The sequence below is a fragment of the Amblyraja radiata genome, chromosome 3, assembly GCF_010909765.2.
Source record: "Amblyraja radiata isolate CabotCenter1 chromosome 3, sAmbRad1.1.pri, whole genome shotgun sequence".
NCBI classification, from domain to species: domain Eukaryota; kingdom Metazoa; phylum Chordata; class Chondrichthyes; order Rajiformes; family Rajidae; genus Amblyraja; species Amblyraja radiata.
Genome location: NC_045958.1, coordinates 86353110 through 86375764, shown reverse-complemented (window position 1 = coordinate 86375764; position 22655 = coordinate 86353110). Strand labels below are relative to the sequence as shown.

At 41.6% G+C, this 22655-nt stretch overlaps 1 protein-coding gene across 4 annotated transcripts in view; it reads right to left on the bottom strand.

Annotated features, from left to right (window-relative positions):
* Positions 1 to 5289: 5289 nt before the first annotated feature.
* jak2 (Janus kinase 2) overlaps positions 5290 to 22655 on the bottom strand; it is a 246701-nt gene continuing 229335 nt past the window's right edge. For all 4 annotated transcript variants that reach the window (XM_033018234.1, XM_033018235.1, XM_033018233.1 and 1 more), the window contains 8 exons: positions 21395 to 21545; positions 18223 to 18359; positions 16738 to 16927; positions 14538 to 14662; positions 13852 to 14024; positions 8249 to 8366; positions 7056 to 7169; positions 5290 to 6183 (listed from right to left, as the gene is read on the bottom strand). In XM_033018234.1, the coding sequence (XP_032874125.1) occupies positions 6076 to 6183; positions 7056 to 7169; positions 8249 to 8366; positions 13852 to 14024; positions 14538 to 14662; positions 16738 to 16927; positions 18223 to 18359; positions 21395 to 21545 (1116 nt within the window). In that variant the 3' untranslated portion in view covers positions 5290 to 6075. The remainder of the gene's footprint in view (positions 6184 to 7055; positions 7170 to 8248; positions 8367 to 13851; positions 14025 to 14537; positions 14663 to 16737; positions 16928 to 18222; positions 18360 to 21394; positions 21546 to 22655) is intronic.

The following is a 22655-nucleotide window of genomic DNA, read 5'->3' as shown; positions in this document are numbered from 1 at the left end:
AAGTATTGGAAGAAGCAATGAATATTGAAGCTGACTCACAAAAATTAATATCATATTTATATAATAGTATTCTAAATATAGACCTACCATCAACAGAGGTACTTAGAGAAAAGTGGGAACGGGAACTAATGATAAAAATCATGAAGGTTACATGGGAAAAATACTTGATATATATTCACAAATGTTCAATTAATGTAAGACATAATCTAATTCAATTTAAAATTGTACATAGATTATATTATTCAAAAACAAGATTGAACAAATTTTATCCAAATATATCTGCCACTTGTGATAAATGTCTAGCTCAAAATGCAACTATAACACACTCCTTAGTTTCCTGCATAAAACTTTATAGATTTTGGAATGATATTTTGTAGTTCAGTACATAGTCATGATAGGTCTGACAGGAGACTGCGGGGTGTTGCATTATTTGCTTTAACAAAAATGGAAAAAAAAACAAATAAGAACATTTGATTTATTATATTATCTTTATTAGTTTAAAATTCCAAATCAATAAAAAAAGCCCACTTTTGTCAGTGAGGCAGGGATATTTTTAAGCAAAAGACAAAGTGTTGGAGGAACTCAGCACGTCAGGCACCATTTGTGGAGGGAGTGGACAGATGATGTTTCAGGTGATGACTTCTTCCAACTGATAGAGAAGGGGGAAGAGAGCTGGAAAAGGGACATTCTTCAGCTTATTTTCAGCACATCATGTCCTCAATGGCAACATTTTCAGGCAGTACTAATTCTGTCCATAGAAATATTGGATAACAAACGGGATCATAGCAAAAGAAATATATTAACGAGGCAATTCATCATTGAGTTCATCATTGACCAAGATTTCCCAGTCTAATCACACTTTAGGATTGCATTTGCAGTTCACGGCTCTTCAAGTGCACATCCAGGTACTGTTTCAATGAGGCGAAGGCTTGTGGTTCTTTCACTCGGTCAGGCAACGAATTCCAGATCCCTGCCACTATCAGGGTGAAATTATTTTATCTCTTCTGCCCTCTAAATATTCTACCAGTTACCCTCCTCCTTCTAGCCAAAGTGGCCTCTTCCAGTTTACTGTTTCCGGGATCTTTACAATTTTATTCATCTAGCACCCCGATCAAAAGAGGAAAACCTCAGTCTGTCTGATCTTTCCTCATTGCTATAATTTTCCAGTGCTAGCAACATCATTGTTAATCTTCTCTACACCAGAGCAACCATGTTCCTTTCATAAAATAGTGAACCAAGTCAAATGCAGCACTCAAACTCTCATCGAATTAACCATAGAGCCAGAGTCAACAGGCTGTGCAGTCCACTGAAACCACCATCAAACATCTATTTGCACTAACTGCACACTAATGCTTAGTATTTCTTACCACATTATCATCAACACCTCCTCTCCATCCGAAGATTCCATCACACACCTACAATGTTAATGGCAATTTACAATGGTTCCAACCATCACCTCACTGGGACATGAAAGGAAACCAGAGCACCCCAAAAAAACTCATGCAATCACAGTAAGAATATGCCAACTCCATAGACAGCAGAGATCAGGACTGAATCTGTGAGGCTGCTGCTCTACTAGGTGAGTAGTGTGCAATCAAATCTAGCACAATTTCCCCACTCCTGATTGCCAGGTCTTAATTGATAAAGAAAAGCAACTGATATTTTTTTTAAACTGGAGACATGAGGAACTACATCTGGAACCACAGAATGATGGAGGAACATAGCATGTCAGGCAGCATCTCTGGAGGCAATCGATAGGTGGTGTTTTGGGTCAAGGCCCTTCTACGGGCTTTCATCAAAGTCTATAGAAGGGTCCCAACACGAAAAGTTGCCTATCCATTCTCTTCAGTGATGCTGCCTGACCCACTGAGTTCCACACAATGTCAATGCCGAACATGCTGCCAAGATCATCTCTTGTCGTAGTGTGGCCCAGCGCAAATTGGAGGAACAGCTTCTCATATTTCGCTTGGGTCGTTTACACCCCAGCGGTATGAACATTGACCTCTAACTTCAAATAGCCCTTGCTTTCCCTCTCCTCCCTGCCCCTTCCCAGTTCTCCCACCAGTCTTACTGCCTCTGACTACATTCTATCTTTATCCCGTCCACTCCCCTGACATCAGTCTGAAGAAACGTCACCCATTCCTTCTCTGGGGTCTGAAGAAGGGTTTCGGCCCGAAAAGTTGCCTATTTCCTTCGTTCCACAGATGCTGCCGCACCCGCTGAGTTTCTCCAGCAATTTTGTCTACCTTCGATTTTCCAGCATCTGAAGCTCCTTCTTGAACACCCATTCCTTCTCTCCAGAGATGCTGCCTGTCCTGCTGAGTTACTCCAGCACTTTCTGTCCACCTTCACTCTTATCTACCTGCGCATTATCCATATCCCTCCATTCCCTGCATGTCCATATGCCTATCCAAAAGCCTCTTAAATGCCACTATTATATCTGCCCAACTACCAACCCTGGCAGGGCCATGCCATCAATTGTATATTTTCCTCTTATATTTGACCTTGCACTTGCTCGGATTAAACTCCATTTGCCATTTTTCCACTCATTTCTGTAGCTGATCCATATCCCGCTGTATACCTTCCTCACAGTCTGCGACCCCAGCAATCTTGGTAACATCTGCAAACTATCTAACCAACTTGTCTATGCTTACATTCAAGTCATATAAATGTATATCACAAACAGTAGAGAACCCAGCACAGGTATCTGCAGGACTACACTAGTCTCAGACCTCCAGCCTGAATAATGTCCTTCCATCACAACATTCTGTCTTCTGTAAGCTATTTCCGAATCCATACGACTAAATCCCTGTTCATCCCATGCATTTTAAAGATTTGGGCACATATCTTTTCTGCTCAACTGTTCATCTATAATCTTCCAGGATTTTTAGCCAATGTTATCAGTGTCAACCACAAAACCTATTTTTATCTCTTTTGCACTCTGTGCCTGAGCCAATTTTGGATCCAGCATGACCTTGTGAAAAGCCTTACTAATATCCAAGTGGATTATGCAAAACCACTTATGCATTGACCCACTTTGTTGAGAAATTCAATCCTGTTTGTGGGATATGATCTTTTAACAAATCCATGGTGATTAACATGAATAAAGCATCTTTCTAAATGCTGGTTTATTTGGTCTGTTTGAATTGGCTCACTATCAAAATTAAACTTAGTTTATTCCTTCATCCCTTTTTTTGAACAACTTTACACATGAGCAATCCTCCAATCTTCATAACCAGGGTCAGTTGAAAAGTGGTGGTCAGAGCCTTGGCACTTTACTTTCTTGCTTCTTTTAACAGCCTGGGATATGTTTCCACTTTCTATCTATCCACTTTCAACAAATGCTAGACTCCTTAATAACTCCCCTTTTACTATTCATCCCATCCAATATTTCACACTCATCCTTTTAACCACAGCAGTATTCTCTCCTTTTGTTGTGAAGACAGTTGCAAAATATTCTTTAAAAACTGACCCACATCCTCCATCTCCACAGGTTAGGACTATTTTGGAACTCAAATAGTAACTTATTCATTATTTTCTTCTGTACTTCTTGCAACTAGGTATTGACCATATCCTCATGTTGTTGATATGCTTACAAAATGTTTTAGGATTTTCTTTGATTTTACATTGGAGTATATTTTCCATAACCCTTTCCCAATTTATTTATCGTTTCACAGCTAGACTTTTGGACTCTTCCAGGAATTCTTTCCTGTCTGAACAAGTCTTCCCTTTTAACTGTGCATTGTCAATTATGGGCCCGTCCTCTCGAACTTTTGACACTGGTTTACCTTCAAGGAGTCGGTTCTGCTTAAATTATTGACCAACACCAGTAATATTGGTTCTGTTCCATCAAGAACCCTCACTCCTTTTTTGTTGGTGACTTGTTCCATTCTTATACTAAAAATGTACCCAACTTATGATCACCTGCACAAAAATACTTCCTCATTAATAATTCTTCTACTTGCTCTGCATAATTTTCTAGATCGGAAATTACAACTCTTTCCCATTCTTGCTCCAACCTGTTGTTCAGCTTGTGACACACTGTCTTAGCTGCGTCATACTTTCAAGAATGTATTGATGCCTTCAGCTGCCAGTCATGTATCTGGCTCTGCTTTCCGTTCTCTTGAATCTTTACTCACATTTCCATTTTTGTACAAGCACGTTTCAACCCTCCCCAACAGCACGAGCAAACCTGCCCTTGAAGATATTGGTCCCAGCCCTTCTCTGGTTCAACATATCTGGCCTGCACAGGTCCCAGTGTCACAGACATCTAAAGACTTTCTTTCTGCACCATCTCAGCTCAGTCCTAACCCAATAAACTGAGACTGTGATCCTTCATTCTGCACACCTGAGCCAAGAGGGGAAAACCTCCCTGCATCCGATCTGTCCAGCATTGTCAGCGTTTTGTACATTTCAAGATCTCCTCCCATTCTCTTAACTCTTGTGAATATTTCTTAGATAGTGAAATGGCTTCATGGATCTCCTGACACACCTGCCTGCTCATATTTGTTTGTCTAGCAGTTGCACATTCCCTTTCCATGTGCGCTCTCTTGACCTTAGCACAGACCACTTCCTGAAACATATTTTCCATGAGTCACACAGCCTTGTGAACAGCCTGCAGTGAAGTCCAATGCTGCTCAAGCACTAGAACCCAGAGCTCAAACTCATTTGCACTCCAAGCCTGAAGTGAGCAATGCATGATCAGAATTTCGCTCCTTCATCATTTACAAGTTTTTTAGTAGGGATTAATCCCATATGAAACAACTATTTTTATAGCAGCCAAACCGATAAACAAGCCTGGTCCCTTCATATTTACATTTTTGTACATCATGATGTACTGAAGAATGATTTCCTAGTTGGGAGCAAGGATGTAAGGGGACCTGTACAAATGGAGAAGAAATTTTTTTTTGGATATGCATCACTGGTAAGACCATTTTTCATTGGCCATCTCCTGTAGTCCCTGAAGAGATGGTGACACAGTGGGTTTACAAAAGCGATCTGGGTCTGACATCCTACCTGAATAATGTATGCAAATTATCTGAATAGTCTAAACAATGAACCCTGCATTCTCTACTTGTAAAACAAATGTCCCTGAGCTCTTCTTTGTACAGTTACCTTAGCAGGTTGTATGCAATATTATTGATCTAAATGTAAAAAAACATATAAACATAGTTGGAGTTTAACACACAAGACTATCAGGTTGGTACTACTTATGACATCTCAGATCAATTGTGATGTAGTAAATATTTTTTCTTCACTAATGTAGATTATTTTGCATTATACATTAAATTAATTTCAACCTTTAATCACCATCATATCCCATATCTGACATGCACATTATTCTTCAGTTTTACATTCTGTCTAAGATGCGGCTTAATGCACCACTGTTTTCGCATTCACAGTTTCACTGTTTTCAGCTCCAGATCTGGTTGTTTTTCTTTTAACACTAAGAGTGAATTGAATTTATTTATATTTACACCATGGCACTGATTTCCATTCCTGTCAATGTTTCTGTATGTCCTAACCTATGGCAAGTATAAATGAGATTGCAATGTAGTATGATGGAATTATTCCCTACTCTCTGAAGGAATCTAAATTGGGAGCAGTTTTAGATTATTAATGGCAAATACAAAATCAGAATTTCTTTTGCTAGTTCTTGCGCAAATTGCACAGACAATACAGTTTCACATGCAACACAAGGCAATTTGGTGGTTGTTGTTAAGTAAAGCTCCTATTATCACCATTAGGAAGTTTGAAATCTCTGTGAAGGCAACCCTGCTACTATAAGCACTTGAAATGGACAGATCACAGCACAGTTACAAAGCCCTCTTCATTGCTTTTCGGACTTCTTCAGTTGGTTGCCCCAATTAACTGTGACTTCACCGTGGAAAGGCTACTATTTTTCCAGAGGATGCGGAAGAAATCCATAGGGATCCAAGCTGGCAGAACATGATAAAATGACACTAGGTCTCTTCAACTTGCAATACAGTTCACGAGTGGATGGTGTCAGCTACACATTGGATAAGCAGCAGTTGTGTTTTCACGAAAGAGTACTCGGTTGAAATCTCTGCACATTCATCCTCCCACCAAACTTCTCATTGATTCCACTTTTTGAGCAAGTTCTTGAAAAGTAGGGCGCTGATTTGATCCATTCTTCCAGCAATCCATCATCATAGAATACATCTGAGGTTGATAAAAGATGAATGATTGAGATTTAAAAGGTACCAATGACATTGCCTAATTTAGCTTTTTTTAAACACGTAGGCACTATCGTAATAACCGCAAAATAGAATTACATAGCATTTATAAGATTTTTTTAAAACAAATTTTGCAGACGGGATAATGAGAAAAGGATTGGTTTTCCAAACATTCCTCAGTTACATGTGAAAGATCAGCAGGAAATATAATGTTTTTACTTTACGTACACCTGGTCTGAGTGGAACTTTTCTATATAATAGAATGTAGAATTTTGAACAGTATTTGTCTCCCACATTTAAAGACTAGGTGAAGGGAGATATGGGAATGGAAAAGAAAGATATAGAGAACTTGATATAGAGAGTGTCAGTGCACCTCCAAACATATTTCTGATGATAGTTCTTACAAACAGGGAGGAGACATGTGTGTCCCATTGGATGGGATTTTTTCAAAGAAAGTGGGAAGAATTTTCATACTTTGCTCGATGCAAGTTCACATCTGATTCACTTGAATGTTTTCACCCACTTCTTAGTCAGTGCGGTTCAGACCTGCAGAACAAGCTTCATTTAAATTTGATGTCAGATTGGTTGTGTGACCAAGAAGCTTGTTCCAAGAAGAAAAATATTTTAAACATTAAAAGATGAGGAAATAATCAAGCACAAGGAAATAGTGGGGATGGGAGGTAACAAACATTAGCATTCAAAATACAGATGTACTGGATCTGGGGCTAACAGGCTTGAGGGAAAGATTACAATTATTTTAGTGAACTAATTTCGACTCCACAATGGTTATCATCCACTCTCTTCCTTCCCCTCCATCCACCATAAAGTTCAGCTATGAGCACAATGAAGGCACAGTACCGTGTCAGAGCACTCTTCTGGTTTAGGCAGCCTTCTCCCCGCTTTAAGCAGCTCAATCAAGTGGAAAACGATCATCTGTCCTTGCTTGTCACTGCCGATCATATGCATGAATTCCTGGAAAAAAGTTAAGATATAAATAATTAAGTGTTGAGAATCTGAAGTGGGTAGCATCCACTTGATTTATGTACAAACCACGCGTAAAATCCATCTGGAGCACGTTTTAACTATTTCTGATGGAAGACCCATGAGAAAAGGTCCTGGAAGTTCATGGGAAGATGCATTGCTGGCAGAGCTGACATTTATCCAGTCACTCTTTCAGTCATAGAGTGAAAACAGTATGGAAACAGGCCCTTCGGCCCAACTTGCCCATGTTGACCACGATGCCCCATCTACACTAGTCCCGCATGCCCGCATTAGGCCCATATCCCTCTAAATGTTTCCTATCAATTTACCTGTCCAAATGTCTTTTAAACTTTGTTACAGTACTGCCTCAACTACCACTTCTGACATCATATGTTGTAACATATCTGTGCAACAATCATCTCTGCCTTCCCAACAGAAATTGGGGAAAAGCATACATCCTATTATCTTCATTCATAACTTTCTATAAAGATAAGCAAGCCCCATAGCAAGTCTGCTGCGAGGCGTGAATTAGAGTCCCGGATGGAATATCAACATGTTGTTTGCATCTGCTTATCTGAGTTTTAATTGCTGTGATTTGTATTACACAATTGTGGGCTCTCACAATGCTGACTGCAGGCTTTTAAAACCATGCAGAGCAGAGGTGCTGTGACTTCTGCTTGTGCACTGAGCCCTGACGCAGTGACTTGGGGCCAGTTGCAAAACTGGATGCACACTGTGAGGAGGATTGTGAGTGGGTGAGGGGTGTTGGGAGGCTGTGTGCACCAAAGACAGTCATTTCACAACATTTTCCCTCACTTCCACTGGCGTTGTTCATACCATGCACAATGGCAGTCACGTGGGGTGCTCTTTCCATCAGCGATCCCACTCCCCATGAATCCCAGAAGCAAAGATGCAGCAGCTGTGATCTCTTCAGGCAGCTGCGGTCCACAACTGTGCAGCTCGCATTTAAATAGAATGATCAGACAACTAACTAAATGTTTTGTGTTGGAAAAAAATGGTTTAGTTTATAGACAAATGCAAAAATTAGTCAACAGAAGCTGGAGACTCACCGACGGTGGACTTTTTGTTTTCTCACTGTACGTGAAGAGCTCATACAACACCACCCCAAAACTCCACACATCCGAAGCTACTGAGAACTTATTCTCCATCAGAGACTCAAGAGCATACCTGTTGCAGAAGTCCAAAAAAAGAGTAAGATTTCATCCAGCAGCTGTTCTTCTTGCTTACCTATTACAACACAGGAGGCTATTCAACCCATCAGAACCACCTTGTCGGTGACCCTCGGACTGTCCTTGATTGGACTTTGCGGGCTTTACCTAGCAATAAACATTATTCCCTTATCTATATAATGTAAATGGATCAATTGTAATCATGTATTGTCTTTCTGCTGACTGGTTAGCACGCAACAAAAAGCTCTTCACTGTATCAGTACACGTGACAATAGACAAACAAACGGAATGACTCCCAACAGAGGCCCTCTACCCATTATATTTACCCACAGCACAGCAATCTATTCTTGCTAACATGTTCATCAATACCCCTTTGATTCTATTGCCACATACCTACATTTGGTGTAACTGAGTATCCTATTAAACTATCGTTTGTCTTTAGGGGTGTGCGAAGAAACTGCAGTAACCAAAGGAAATCCACGCAGTCACAAGTGAGCGTGCAAACTCCACACAGACTGCACGGAGGTCAGGAGTGAACCCAGGTGTGGGAGCCACTGCATTGCACAATGCAATCCTAGCCAAACTAAAGATGGATCAGTGTTGTTCCCTCCACTGCTCTGATCCTTCAGCAAGCAGTCCAAAGAAGTAATGGTATAAATTTATACTGGGGATGACCTGAGCTCAATGGTTCCATTAGTGATGAGCTTCACAGAGAAAAATAATAATGCAGAATGCTACTTGTAACTCAGTGTTCACCACAATGACAATACCACAGAGAGGTTATAGTCTTGTTATCCCCTTATACGTCTGTTATATAGACAATGGACAATAGGTGCAGGAATAGGTCATTCGGCCCTTCGAGCCAGCACCGCCATTCAATGTGATCATGGTTGATCATCACCAATCAGTACCCCGTTCCTGCCTTCTCCCCATATCCCCTGACTCTGCTATCTTTAAGAGCCCTACCTAGCTCTCTGTTGAAAATATAGGGACTACTTTTTGCACCAGGCATTGAACATAGAGTGCAGGAAAAGAACAGCCCTTCGGCTAACAATGTCTGTACCATACATGATGCCAAGGCTATATCGTATCTACCAGCTCATAATCCATATCCCTCCATTCCCTGCACATCCATTTGCTAGCTAAAAGTCTATTAAATGTCACTTATGTATCTGCCTCAATCACCAACTCCCACGGCACATTCCAGGCACTCATCACCCTCTGTGTAAAAAAGTTGCCCCACACATCTATATATTACTAAAACTCTCATCTTGTATGTGTGTGTGTGTGTGTGTGTGTGTGTGTGTGTGTGTGTGTGTGTGTGTGTGTGTGTGTGTGTGTGTGTGTGTGTGTGTGTGTGTGTGCGCGTGCGTGTCCGTCATGCCCTGAATTACGCAAAAATGGTACAGGATAGCCCTACAATTTTTGGATCACCTTACTCACCATTGTCCTGTGGTGTGGTGTATCAAGATTTGTCCAGATTGATGTTATATTTTACAAGTTATTCACATTTTCAACTTTACAAAATCAAGTTTGAGAAAAAATGACTTGAAGTTGCAGTGGCAGTTACAGCTGTGACGTTACACTGGGATCTCATTTACATAAACTGCCTGTCAGCAGTGCTCCACTCTTACAATGTTAACAAAGACCGGACTGCCAGTGCAATGAGAGATTTGTTACATTGTTGTAAGGAGGGGGAGGGAGTGGGGAAGGGGACGAGGAGAGGATTGTTGTTGAATGTTATTTAAATGGATAGAGGGAGAGGTGGGGGATATGGAGGGAAGAGGGGTTATGGAAGGAGGGAGTGAGTGACTGATGGTAGGGGAAAGGAGAGGGAGGAAGAGGTGAGGGAAGGAGTGGGGGTGGGGAGGAGGAGGAGAGGGTAAAGAAGATGGATGGTGAAGAGGAGGGGGAGGGGGATGTGTGGAAATGATCCACGCCTGCGCAGATGAGTGAGTGGTGGAATATTGCATTGGGGTAATAAGTTGCATTGGGGGAACGGGTGAGTGGTGGAAACGGGTTGCGGTGGGGGAACGGTGAGTGGTGGAATATTGCGATGGGGGAACGGGGCCCAACGGGTCCCACTTGATCTAGTCTTCCTTAAACTTTGCCTCTCTCATCGTAAAGCTATGCCCTCTACTATTTGAGTTTTTCATCCTGGGAATAAAGTTCTGACTGAGCACCCTATCTATGCCTCTCATAATTTTAATTGCAGTGAAACTAATCCAAATCTGCCCAACATCTCCTGGAGGCTAGCACCCCATTAATCCTGTAAAGGGGAAAACAGAATTGCATGCATCACTCCAAATGCGGCCTAACCAAAGTCCTAAAAAGCTGCATTCTCACTTCCTGACTAACACTCAATGCCGCGACCTATGAAAGCAAGCATTCCATAGATCTACTATCCATTTCTTTCATGGATGCTGCCTGACCTGCTGAATTACTCCAGGACTTTGTATTCCATGCAAGATTCCGCATTTTCTTGCGTCTCTTCGTCAACATCTTGACGTTAATTCCTATCATATTAATTTACGGGGAAACGTGGCTTATGCTATGCTATTTGAAAGAGTGTTTCTGAACCATTTTTTTCATTACAAGAAATAATGCATGGAAAGAAGATGCCCTATGTAGCTTTGAATTGCTTTGTCGAGCTGAATGTAACAGCAATGTAACATAATGTAATGGATGTGATGTTCTAGAGGAATTGTACAGGACACAAATGTTTTTTACAAAGTGTGTGGGGATTTTCTGGAATGTACTGGTTGGGCTGGTGGTGGAAGCAGATACAACAGCGGCATTTAAAAGATTTTCAGATGGGCACATTGATATGCGGAGATGGAGGGATATAGATCACATGCAGGCAGAGGAGATTACATAGATATGTAGACAATAGGTGCAGGAGTAGGCCATTCGGCCCTTTGAGCCAGCACCGCCATTCAATGTGATCATGGCTCATCATCCACATTCAATACCCCGTTCCTGCCATCTCCCCATATCCCTTGATTCCGCTGGCCCTAAGAACTCTATCTAACTCTCTTTTGAATGCATTCAGTAAATCGGCCTCCACTTCCTTCTGAGGCAGAGAATTCCACAAATTCCCAACTCTCTCTGTAAAAATATTTTTCCTCATCTCAGTTCTAAATGGCCTACTCTTTATTCTTAATCTGTGGCCCCTGGTTCTGAACTCCCCAAAATCTGGGACATGTTTCCTACATCTAGCGTGTCCAATCCCTTAATAAGTTTATACGCTTCTATAAGAAGCCCTCTCATCCTTCTAAATTCCAGTGAATACAAGCCCAGTCGCCCCATTCTTTCATCATAAGACAGTCCAGCCATCCTGGGAATTAGTCTCATGAACCTACGCTGCACTCCCCCAATAGCAAGAATGTCCTTCCTCAAGTTAGGAGACCAAAATTGCACACAATACTCCAGGTGTGGTCTTACCAGGGCCCTGTACAACTGCAGAAGGACCTCTTTACTCCTGTACTCAACTCATCTTGTTAATAAGGCCAACATTAGCTTTCTTCACTGCCTGCTGAACCTGAATGCTTACTTTCAATGACTAATGTACAAGAACACCCAGGTCTCGTTGCACTTCCCTTTTTCCTAACCTGACACCATTCAGCTAATAATCTGCCTTCCTGTTCTTGCCACCAGAGGATAACCTCACATTTATCCACATTATACTGCATCTGCCCACTTACCCAATCTGTCCAAGTCACCCTGCATCCTTATAGCATCCTCTTCATAGTTCACACTGCCACCCAGCTTTATGTCCTGCAAATTTGCTAATGTGACTTAATTCCTTAATCTAAATCATTAATGTATATTGTAAATAGCTGCGGTCCCAGCACCGAGCCTTGCGCCACCCCACTAGTCACCGCCTGCCATTCTGAAAGGAACCCATTATTTCCTACTCTTTGTTACCTGTCTGCCAACCAATTTTCTATCCATGTCAATACCCTACCCCCAATTCCATGTGCTCTAATTTTGCCCACTACTCTCCTGTGTGGGACCTTATCAAAGGCTTTTTGAAAGTCAAGGTACACTACATCCACTGACTCTCCCTTGTCCATTTTACTTGTTACATCCTCAAAAAATTCCAGAAGATTAGTCAAGCATGATATCCCCTTTGTAAATCGATATTACCTTGGACCGATCCTGTTACTGCTATCCAAATGTGCCGCTATTACATCTTTAACAATCGACTCTAGCATCTTCCCCACCACCGAAGTCAGGCTAACTAGTCTATAATTAGTTTAACTTGGCATCATGTTCAACACAGAAATTGTGGGCTCTAGGACCTGTTCATGTGCTCTTCTGTAAACCAGCGTCTGCTGTAACGGCAGAGGCCTGTTTAGCAAAAAAGTCTCAAAGTGCTGGTAACTCAGCAGGTCAGTCAGTATCTCTGGAGAACAAGGATAGTCAATATTCTTTGATTGGCATCCTTCTTCAGTCTGAAGAAGGGTCCTGACCCAACACATCGTCTATCCATGTTCTCTAGAGATGCTGCCTGACTCGCTGAGTAACTCCAGCATTTTGTGCCGACAGTGTTCAATGATCTATGTATGCAGCATGACTATCATGGGATTTTACTTTTGTTTACTTTATTTCACAATCATTTTCTCAACTAATGATTCAAAACGTTCAGCCATTTGTGAACTGACTACCCAATCAGCAGTGGTGAGAGTATAAGGTGAATGGTCCCTCTGAGTGTAACTCCAGACTTCCATCCAACAGCCCCAAGTGCCAGCTATTAATTTTCTCTGCATAGCCATCCATTTAATTACGTTTTTGCTGGAAGTAAGATTTCCCATTATTTACAATTTCTACCACAAATTAAATTACTTTCAAAACTCTGTCCAGAGTCACAGAGTGATACAGTGTAGAAACAAGCCCTTTGGCCAAACTTGCTAGTCATTGTAACTAGTCCCACCTGCCTGCATTTGGTCCAGATCCGTCCATACTTGCCCTATCCATGCACCTGTCTAACTGGAAATTTGACAATTTGATCATTTTGTCAATTAATATAAACTAACAGTCTTGTCTATCATGAAATCACAGCGCTGAGTTGAAATTCATTGATAGGTGAGCGTGGATCTACTTTTTATTTAATTGATTCAAATGTAACCAACCACAGCGTGTTTCAGTGTTGCACATATGTTAATTGCCATCATTTAGAAGGAAGAATTATTTGCTTCTTTACATTATATGTCATTGGTTTCTAACTTAAGCATCCATTCCTTATATCATTTCACATACCATTTCAGTCCATTGAGTCTATTTAGCCCACAGAACAGTCCTTGTCAACCCCTTTCCCCCACTTACATCAATACCCACTCAGTTTTACATTGTGGGAACTACTGGCCTCATTGTCTCTGCCTCAGATCAAGGCAAGATTCTGAGAGGATTAATTGCTGACACTGTTGAAATAATTACACATGCACAGATAAGTCCTCTACATTGTTTTGAACTAGACTTACCAAAAGATTGGACTTTCCCCCGGCTCCTTCACCTTGTAATACTCTTTGTCTTGTGGTAAAACCTTGGTTAGGCCAAAGTCACCAATTTTCACTCTGTTCTCATTCTCCACAAGAATGTTCCGTGTGGCCAGATCTCGATGTATATACCGTTTGGTTCCAAGATATTCCATTCCCTGTAATGGCCCAACAGAATCAGTGCACACTACAGGCTGAGATGCTTGCCTTTCAGGGCAAAAGTGATAGTTTGTTCCTTTGCTCAAGTGGTTTATAGAAGGACGGATTGAAAAACACCTGCCTAATAGTTTAAGTGACCCAGGCTCTCTCCTGATCTTTGTGTTGTCTCTGTGGAGTTTGCATGTCTTTCCATTGAGCATGTGACTTTCCCAGGGTGCTCTGCAAGTTCCCACATCCCAAATATGTACAGGATGATAGGTTAAGTAACCACTGCAAATTAGATTAGTAGAAGAGTGGTAATGATCTGGGGGACTTGATGGGAACATGAGATGCTCGACATACTCAGCACTCATTTTAATTTTTGTGGAGATTTGTTTGTCAGAAATGAAAATAATTGAGCAAAGTGAGGGAGGTTTCCTCTGAGAAGTTCCTATATTATAATGGTGTATTTGTAGTGAAACTTAATCGGAATAAGCTAAAGTAACAGGTCCCTGCTGGTAACAACATATTACCTTGCAGATCTGAGATGCGTAAACAAGTGTCTTCCTGCGATCAATCCGATCTTTATTTTTCTGTAAGTAGTCACGTAGACTTCCATGAGGCAAGTACTCCATAATCAATCTCAGGTTTCTCCGTCCTATAAAAAGCACAACTATTACAGCATATTATAAATTGGACATTGGTCGGTCAGAGGAGTGAGGATGAGGAGGATGACTTTGAAATTGTGTTGTTCTTTGGCTGGAAATTATGGTTGGACGGACCCATTTGTGATCATGACAGTGTCGGTGCTCTGGTGGAACTATGTTTAATACCAAATCTTAACAATGCAATAAATCCAGGTGTCCAATAAATGCGAACCTAAAACCTAACACTAGTTGGGACAATAGACTGGCATTTGTTGAGGATTGATTAATGGGAAAAAAGAAAGCAAAGGTTTGTGTTGATAGGTTGCGTGGGGTGGTATCAGGACTGATGCAGAATGCCCAGCTATTCACAATCTACACCTCAGTGTAGGGAAGTGGCGCTGAGATAAAAGATCATGATCTCAGTGAAGGTGGAGCAGGCATAAGGGGCAGAATGGCCCTTTCCTTTCCTTTTCCCTCTTGTGTTTTGTTCTTGGACCGTGACTGTTTTGGTATGGAATATTGATCTGAGCCTTCAATTGACTAACCAAGAATTTGCCAATAGATTGCTGGAAATTGTGCTAAAACATCCAATTCTACAGGGTGACTGCACCTTTGCATTCTCATAAAATACTCCTGATAGAAACATAGAAAACAGGTGCAGGAGTAGGCTATTCGGCCCTTCGAGCCTGCACCGCCATTCTATATGATCATGGCTGATCATCCAACTCAGTATCCTGTACCTGCCTTATCTCCATATCCCCTGATCCCTTTAGCCACAAGGCCACATCTAACTCCCTCTTAAATATAGCCAATGAACTGGCCTCAACTACCTTCTGTGGCAGAGAATTCCACAGATTCACCACTCTCTGTGTGAAAAATGTTCATCGGTCCTAAAAGACTTCCCCCTTATCCTTAAACTGTGACCCCTTGTTCTGTACTTCCCCAACATCGGGAACAATCTTCCTGCATCTAGCCTGTCTAACCCCTTAAGAATTTTGTAAGTTTATATAAGATCCCCCCTCAATCTTCTAAATTCTAGCGAGTACAAGCGGAGTTTATCCAGTCTTTCTTCATATGAAAGTCCTGCCATCCCAGGATGCCCTCATCTCCAACCCAACACCCTCAAATCCCGTGCACTCATTGTACCCAGGGCCTATCCCTGAACATCAGTTGTACCATGATTTTTCCAGCCCCAACCCGCACTGGATGCCTCAGTTATGAGATTATAAGTTTATAAGTTATAAGTTTAAGAAGAAGGGGTAAACCATTTAGAACGGAGACGAGGAAACACTTTTTCTCACAGAGAGGTGTGAGTCTGTGGAATTCTCTGCCTTATGGTGGAGGCCGGTTCCCTGGATACTTTCAAGAGAGAGCTAGATGGGGCTCTTAAAGATAGCGGAGTCAGGGGATATGGGGAGAAGGCAGGAATGGGTTACTGATTGGGGATGATCAGCCATGGTCACATTGAATGGCAGTGCTGGCTCGAAGGGCCGAATGGCCTAGTCCTGCACCTATTGTCTATTGTTATGATCTTTGGCTCATCTGTTAAACACAGTTGATATATGAAACCATTTGTTTTGCGAAGGCTTGGGCAAACAAACTTCGGGCAATGATTCCAATATTATTGGCCATTTCATTTGGAAACCAGAGTCAGTTAAAGTCCGACAAGCCACACCCACTCCCCACAGCCTACTCCACTCATTGGTTCACTTTCTCACTGCACTTATCTATCATTTACAAGCTATAGGGTGAAGTGTGCACCTGATGGAATTGTCTCTAATGAAACACAAAATATCTCCACAGGAGATCAAATTCCCTGTGTGGGTCACTGTGTTTTGGATGTTGGGAATATTTGAATGATATCATTAAAAACTCTTCACTACCCCCTTTCTCTAAAACCCAGTCACTTGGAAACCAAGCTTTGCTGAACTTCCTCACTCCTCCAGAAAACACTCTGCTGGAGGTGGGTAAACGTGTCTTCTTCAACGCAGGGAAGAGGCCAGGTCTGTAAATCAAAGCCAATCAATATTTAGGAGAATCTAGTGTTCAACAATAAGTGAGGCTGACACCATTATTCAATACACACCTGCGCTATAGCACACTCCTTTGTACTTGACAATGTTCTCATGTTGAAGAGACTTGAGAATCTCGATTTCTCTTTCAAAGTCGCGAACGTGTTCTGCGGTGCTCTGCTGCAGTTTCTTCACAGCCACCACATCGCCTGTGTTGTCCTGCAGTGGGTCATATCGGCAGAGCTCAACGCTACCAAAGTTGCCCTGTTTGGGGAGGAGCAGCACTGCTTTAGTGTGTGAACAACACTGAGATGTTGTGGTTGCAATGCATGTCAGTCCCTGCCTGTATCGTACTTAACAAGAACACGTGCTAGTGAAGCCAAATGACTGGACTGTATAAAAAAACTTGAGTTTTGATTAGTTTAGAGATACAGTGCAGAAACAGGTCCTTTAGCCCATCGAGTCTGTACAACCAGCGATCCCTGCACACTAACGCTGTTCTACACACAGTAAGGCCAATTTTACATTTTTAGCAAGCCAATTAACCTACAAACCTGTACGTCTTTTCAGTGTGGGAGGAAACCAGAGATCCCAGAGAAAACCCACGCAGGTCAAAGGTTTCAAAGGTCTTTTATTGTCACATGTGCCAATTATGGTACAGTGATATGCGGATTACCATAAACTACAGCTATATTAAAAAAGCAACAAGACACATAACTGCATAAAAGTTAACATAGACATCCACCACAGCAGATTCCCCACATTCCTCACTGTGATGGAAGGCAAAAAAGTCCAATCCTCTTCCTCTTTATTTATATAGGTCACGAGGAGAACATATAAATTCCGTACAGACAAATACCCATAGTCAGGATCGAACCCGGGTCTCTGGCGCTGTAAGGCAGCAGCTCTACTATTGCACCACCGTGCCGCCCAACTTCATAATTGCAAGTGTTCAGCTACAATTGGTGAGAAAATCTCAGAATTCAAATTTTTTTTTTTCTATGTAAGATTGATGTTGCTAGTGTTGAGGAGTTACTGAGGTTCACGCAGGCATGGATCTTTAATACATGAAACAGTCCCTTCAGCCCAGTGTGCTCATCCTGAATGTCGGAAATTCAATGCTAATCCCAATTTTTATTTAATTCTCTCAACATATCCAGATTCTACCATTCTCCTTCCCCCTAGGTATAACTTACAGTAGCCAAATAACCTACCACCCACATATCTTCAGTATGTGGGAGGAAACTGAAGAACTTGCAGAAAACCCAGGCCATTCCAGGGCGAACACACAAACCACCTCTGAAATGTTCTAACTTGTCTATTCAGGCAAAATACCATCAGCCTGGAACATAATTCTGTCTCTACAGATGCCGCATGACCTGCTGGGCGTTTCCAACAATCTCAGCTATTATTATTGCTTCACATGGGGTTTTGCAGCAAGAAGATTCATTAAACTACGAAGATGTTCTGTGTAATGAAACACCACAGTTAACCTATTTGAGTGTGGATTCGAACAAAGGAATTGTGAATTAGACACTCGGCTCAGGATGAATCATTACCTTGCCCAACTGCTGCAGGAATATGAGGTGCCGTTCTTCAAACTGTGCAGGGTCATGATTTCCACAGGCAGCAAGAAATCCTAGTCCACCTCCTCTCACATTTGGCAGTAGGTCACTTTCGACCAACAACTCATAATCTGTATGAGAAAGTACATAGTGTTTCTAATCTATTCAAAACTGTCCTTTTCCTAATCAAGATCTTTTATTTTCACACATTCTGTTTTAACATTTTGGTGGCCTAATTAGAAGGGAGCTGATGAAAACTGCTTTTCACCTGGAGGATGTTGAGCTCTGGAGCTCAAAGCCAGAAAGGGTGGAGATGCAGAATCCATAACCAAGTGTCTAGATATACACTATGGTGGAAGTTGAGGAAATTGGACATATGCTCAAGTGGTTCTGGAAGGGGTCAGATCCACAAGACAGGTTTTGAATAAAACCCAGATAGTTTTCGCCCAGAGAGTTGTGGAATTCTCTGCCACAGAAGGCAGTGGAGGCCAATTCACTGGATGTTTTCAAGAGTTAGGTATAGATCTTAGGGCTAAAGGGATATGGGGAAAAAGCAGGAATGGGATACTGATTTTAGATGATCAGCCATGATCATATTGAATGGCGGTGCTCGCTCAAAGGGCCAAATGGCCTACTCCTGCACCTATTTTTCTATGTTTCTAGTACCGGCAACAAAGGGAGGTGATTATTGAGGATGAGCTGGTAAGGAAAAGATACCGAGAAACATATTTCAAAATATTATACTTGGAAGTTTGGGACTTCTGGGCTGTGGAACTGAAAAATAGGATTGAATAAGGGTTTAATTAAGACTTGATTTGTTGCAGCACCCAAGGCCAAAATATTTTTAGGCAAGCAACAATAGGCATCTCTTGTGCACCATTTAGTGTCAGTGCCTACACCCAGCCTTCTCAATGGACACATTGACCATACACACTGTGCACCAGCAGCATGGACACATTGGACACACAGAAGGGACCCAGGAGCACTTGGCAACTGTTTCTAGATAAAGTTCATGTGCGCAGCTTGCAAAACTTAATGTTAGCATAGCCCTCCCACTATTTCGCTGCCAGTCACACAGGAATTTCTAAAGTGCAAAATCATATGCACACTTCTCCAAATAACAGGAAAGGGTCACTAACCAAAAAAATGGTCTACATGACAATGAAGCTTTTGCTATTTTAAAAGACAAAAAAATTGAAAAATTGTTGAACATCAAAAAACTATTACAACACACACTTTGGCGACCAGTTAATAGATCTCTTTCTCAGATTAATTAGATTAATTAAGAAGCAACATACTGCAGATGCTAGAAATTGAGTGTTAGTTTAATAATGAATCAGATTAGACCTTTTGTACCCTTAAAGGGGTGTTAATTTATAAAATTTATAAAAACCCGTGATATGGCAGTTTATTGCTAAGATTCCAATCTATACCAGATTCCAACAATGTGTTGATGTGGAAAAGAAACCGAATGTTCAATCTAGATGGAAGAATTGGCCAAAAATGAGATGCAAAGATAAAGCAAGAGAAAACATGGATGTTGGATACAAATTTCAACATGTATGTAATTGAGCTTCACATACATCGTAAAAAACAGAGCCAAAATAATTTTGCTATCACTACATTTACACTTGTTGCACATACAATAGTTTATTGGTGCACTCACTACATCTTTACAATTCCTCACAAGTTTTGTGTAGGAGAGTTTTCCATTCAGTTAACCCAAACCCCTTGAGTCTTTCTTTCTTCTGATCCACCAAGGTTCTCTGCTCCTTGCCCCCCAAAAGCTCCTGGTTACCAGTTTAGTTTCCCATCCCATTTGGTTCCACCAGCCTATCACCCATATATGTAACCTACTAGTTATCCTAACCCATTACCTAACTCATTCCATCTGCTCATCATCACTCCATTATCTGGTTCCACATCACCTTTATTATTTATCAGATTCCAGCAGCTGCAGCCTCTGATGTCCAGATTTATCATTTTCTAGCTTATGTCTATATCATCACCCTTCCCTTTTTTACCTTTCCATTTCTAGCGAACACTCACTGGCCACTACCTCTCAACTCCACCCTCTCCCTCCCCTACCGATTCCATATGTCCATTATTCCCTTCCTTGCCTATCACCTACCAGCCTCTGCCCCATGCCTCACTCTCATCTCTTTATATCCCGTCTCCCTCTTGTACACTTTCTGTTCTGCTGCAGGGTCTCATCTCAAAATGTTAACCATTCCTCTGCTTCCGCAGATGCTGTCTGTTTTTGGTCTGCAGAATATTTTAGAAATGTGTTTACTTTCATTTCTAGCATATGCACTCATCTTTTAACCAATATTTTATTTGCATTTTATATCTTTTCATAACTTTACAATTATTGATATCGAAGTTCTATTTTTGCAAGAGAGACACAATGCTATAGTAACTCAGTGGGACAGGCAGCATCTCAAGGGTCTCAACCCGGAACGTCACCCATTCCTTCTATCCAGATATACTTCCTGTCCCGCTGAGTTGCTCCAGCATTTTGTGTCTATCTTCAGTTTAAACCACATCTGTAGTCCCTTCCGTCACCTGCTTTTTTTGCAATCCAGTAAGTCCCTTTCTGTAATTGGCATGTTCCCTTTCTCCCCGACTGCACAATCTCCTTTCCCCAACTCAACTGAAATGCTTATTTATTGTTTGAATCTCAGTTCTGATCCAGGCCTTGGAAAAGTAACTCCGGGACCTGCTTTTGCTTTTGACTGGCCTGTCATTCTTCTTTTTAGTTCCAATGTCTAGAAGTTGTGTGATTTTGCATGCAAATTAAAAAAAATCAGATCATCCCAACTCGTGTTGGGATGCTGTAATTTCATGTTGCAGTCCAGCTTAGAGCCATTCAATGGGTTCATGGACATCCTTGAATGAAGGGATCCTCCCCTGTGGTCGAGGTGTGACTTGAGGTCCGGATAGTGATTTTTTAAAAATGGTGTCAATGGTGAAAGGAGAGTGGCTGCAGTCTCGGCAATGACTGCCCCAACTCAGGGTGAAAGATAGACAGACAGCCATTATTTTAGCTCAGATATTATTCTGTACAGCAAAAAATGATTTCTTGGAGATTCAATGCAGGTATAATCAATGAATGCAGTTTCTTTCAATTTGTAATTCTCTTGGGAATGGAGTGGAAGAATCAAACCTGGAGTAAACAGGCTGTTGAGATCACGTATGATGGCGCGGAATGATGGCCTGAAGTCTGGTTCATAATTCATACAGTGATTGATGAGATTTGCCAGTTCCAGCCACTTTGGAGCAGGAAGTTGATGTCTATCTTCATAAAATTGCAATTTCTATCAAAAGAATAACACAGGTTAAAAAAAATTCATAGCACTTTTTTCTTGGTGGCAGCTAGCTCGAAAATCTTGAGAAAAGTCTTGAAAGTGCCAGGTTAGGAACTGACATTTGTCACAAACCGGAATTCAACTTTCATGCCAAACATATTTTCCTTTGAGAATGAAACCTTGCAAACCTTCTGCTACTTGTATCGGAATGCCCAAACCCCTCCAAAGTTAAGCAAAGGAACCCATGTGACTTTCCTCGCGATCCATCCCATCATTACTGTGGTCCTTTATTGATATCGTAAAGTTTAATGCAGCAAGTCAGGTTTCTGTGGCAGAAAGTTCAGACTGCAATGGATTGGAGATGACACAACAGCTCCCATGGAATTTGGTACACCTGGGTAAACTACTTCTTGTGGTTGCAAATCTGTCACACTGTGATGAATGACAACCACTTGTTAAAAGCTCCTGGTTGTTCTGGAAGTGTGCAGTTTGTTTCATTTGGTGCCACACTATGCCAGTAGAAATCCTGAACTGGCTCAGAAAGGTCCAGAGGTGAAGGGTCAATAGCGCTCACCTTTAGGATGCGAGTCCACCAAACCTGACAAGAAGCACATCCCTTGTGATAGGCTGCCAATGTTTGCACCAATATCTATTTAATAATCTTAGCCTGCAAATGCCCTGCTCTTTTGAAAAACCCAGGAAGCTGACCTTCTGCTTATGTTATGAGGAGTGTCTTCCATGACCATGGCTCGCTTTCTGTGCATCTCCTTTTTAGGCACTGGAGCTCCCTGCCACTTCTGTGAATTGCAATCGTCTTACTTTGTCAATATTTTGCCAAACACATCCAAAGCATCTGTTTTCCTGGCTGCCTTATCCATATAACCATATATAAACCATATAACAATTACAGCAGGGAAACAGGCCATCTCGGCCCTTCTAGTCCGTGCCGAACACTTATTCTCCCCTAGTCCCATCTACCTGCACTCAGACCATAACCCTCCATTCCTTTCCCGTCCATATAACTATCCAATTTATTTGTTATTTATACAACATTAGATGACGAGCAGGACTACTGCTCAAACTCATCTATCCTCGCCTAGTCAGATTCCGGGGTGGTAT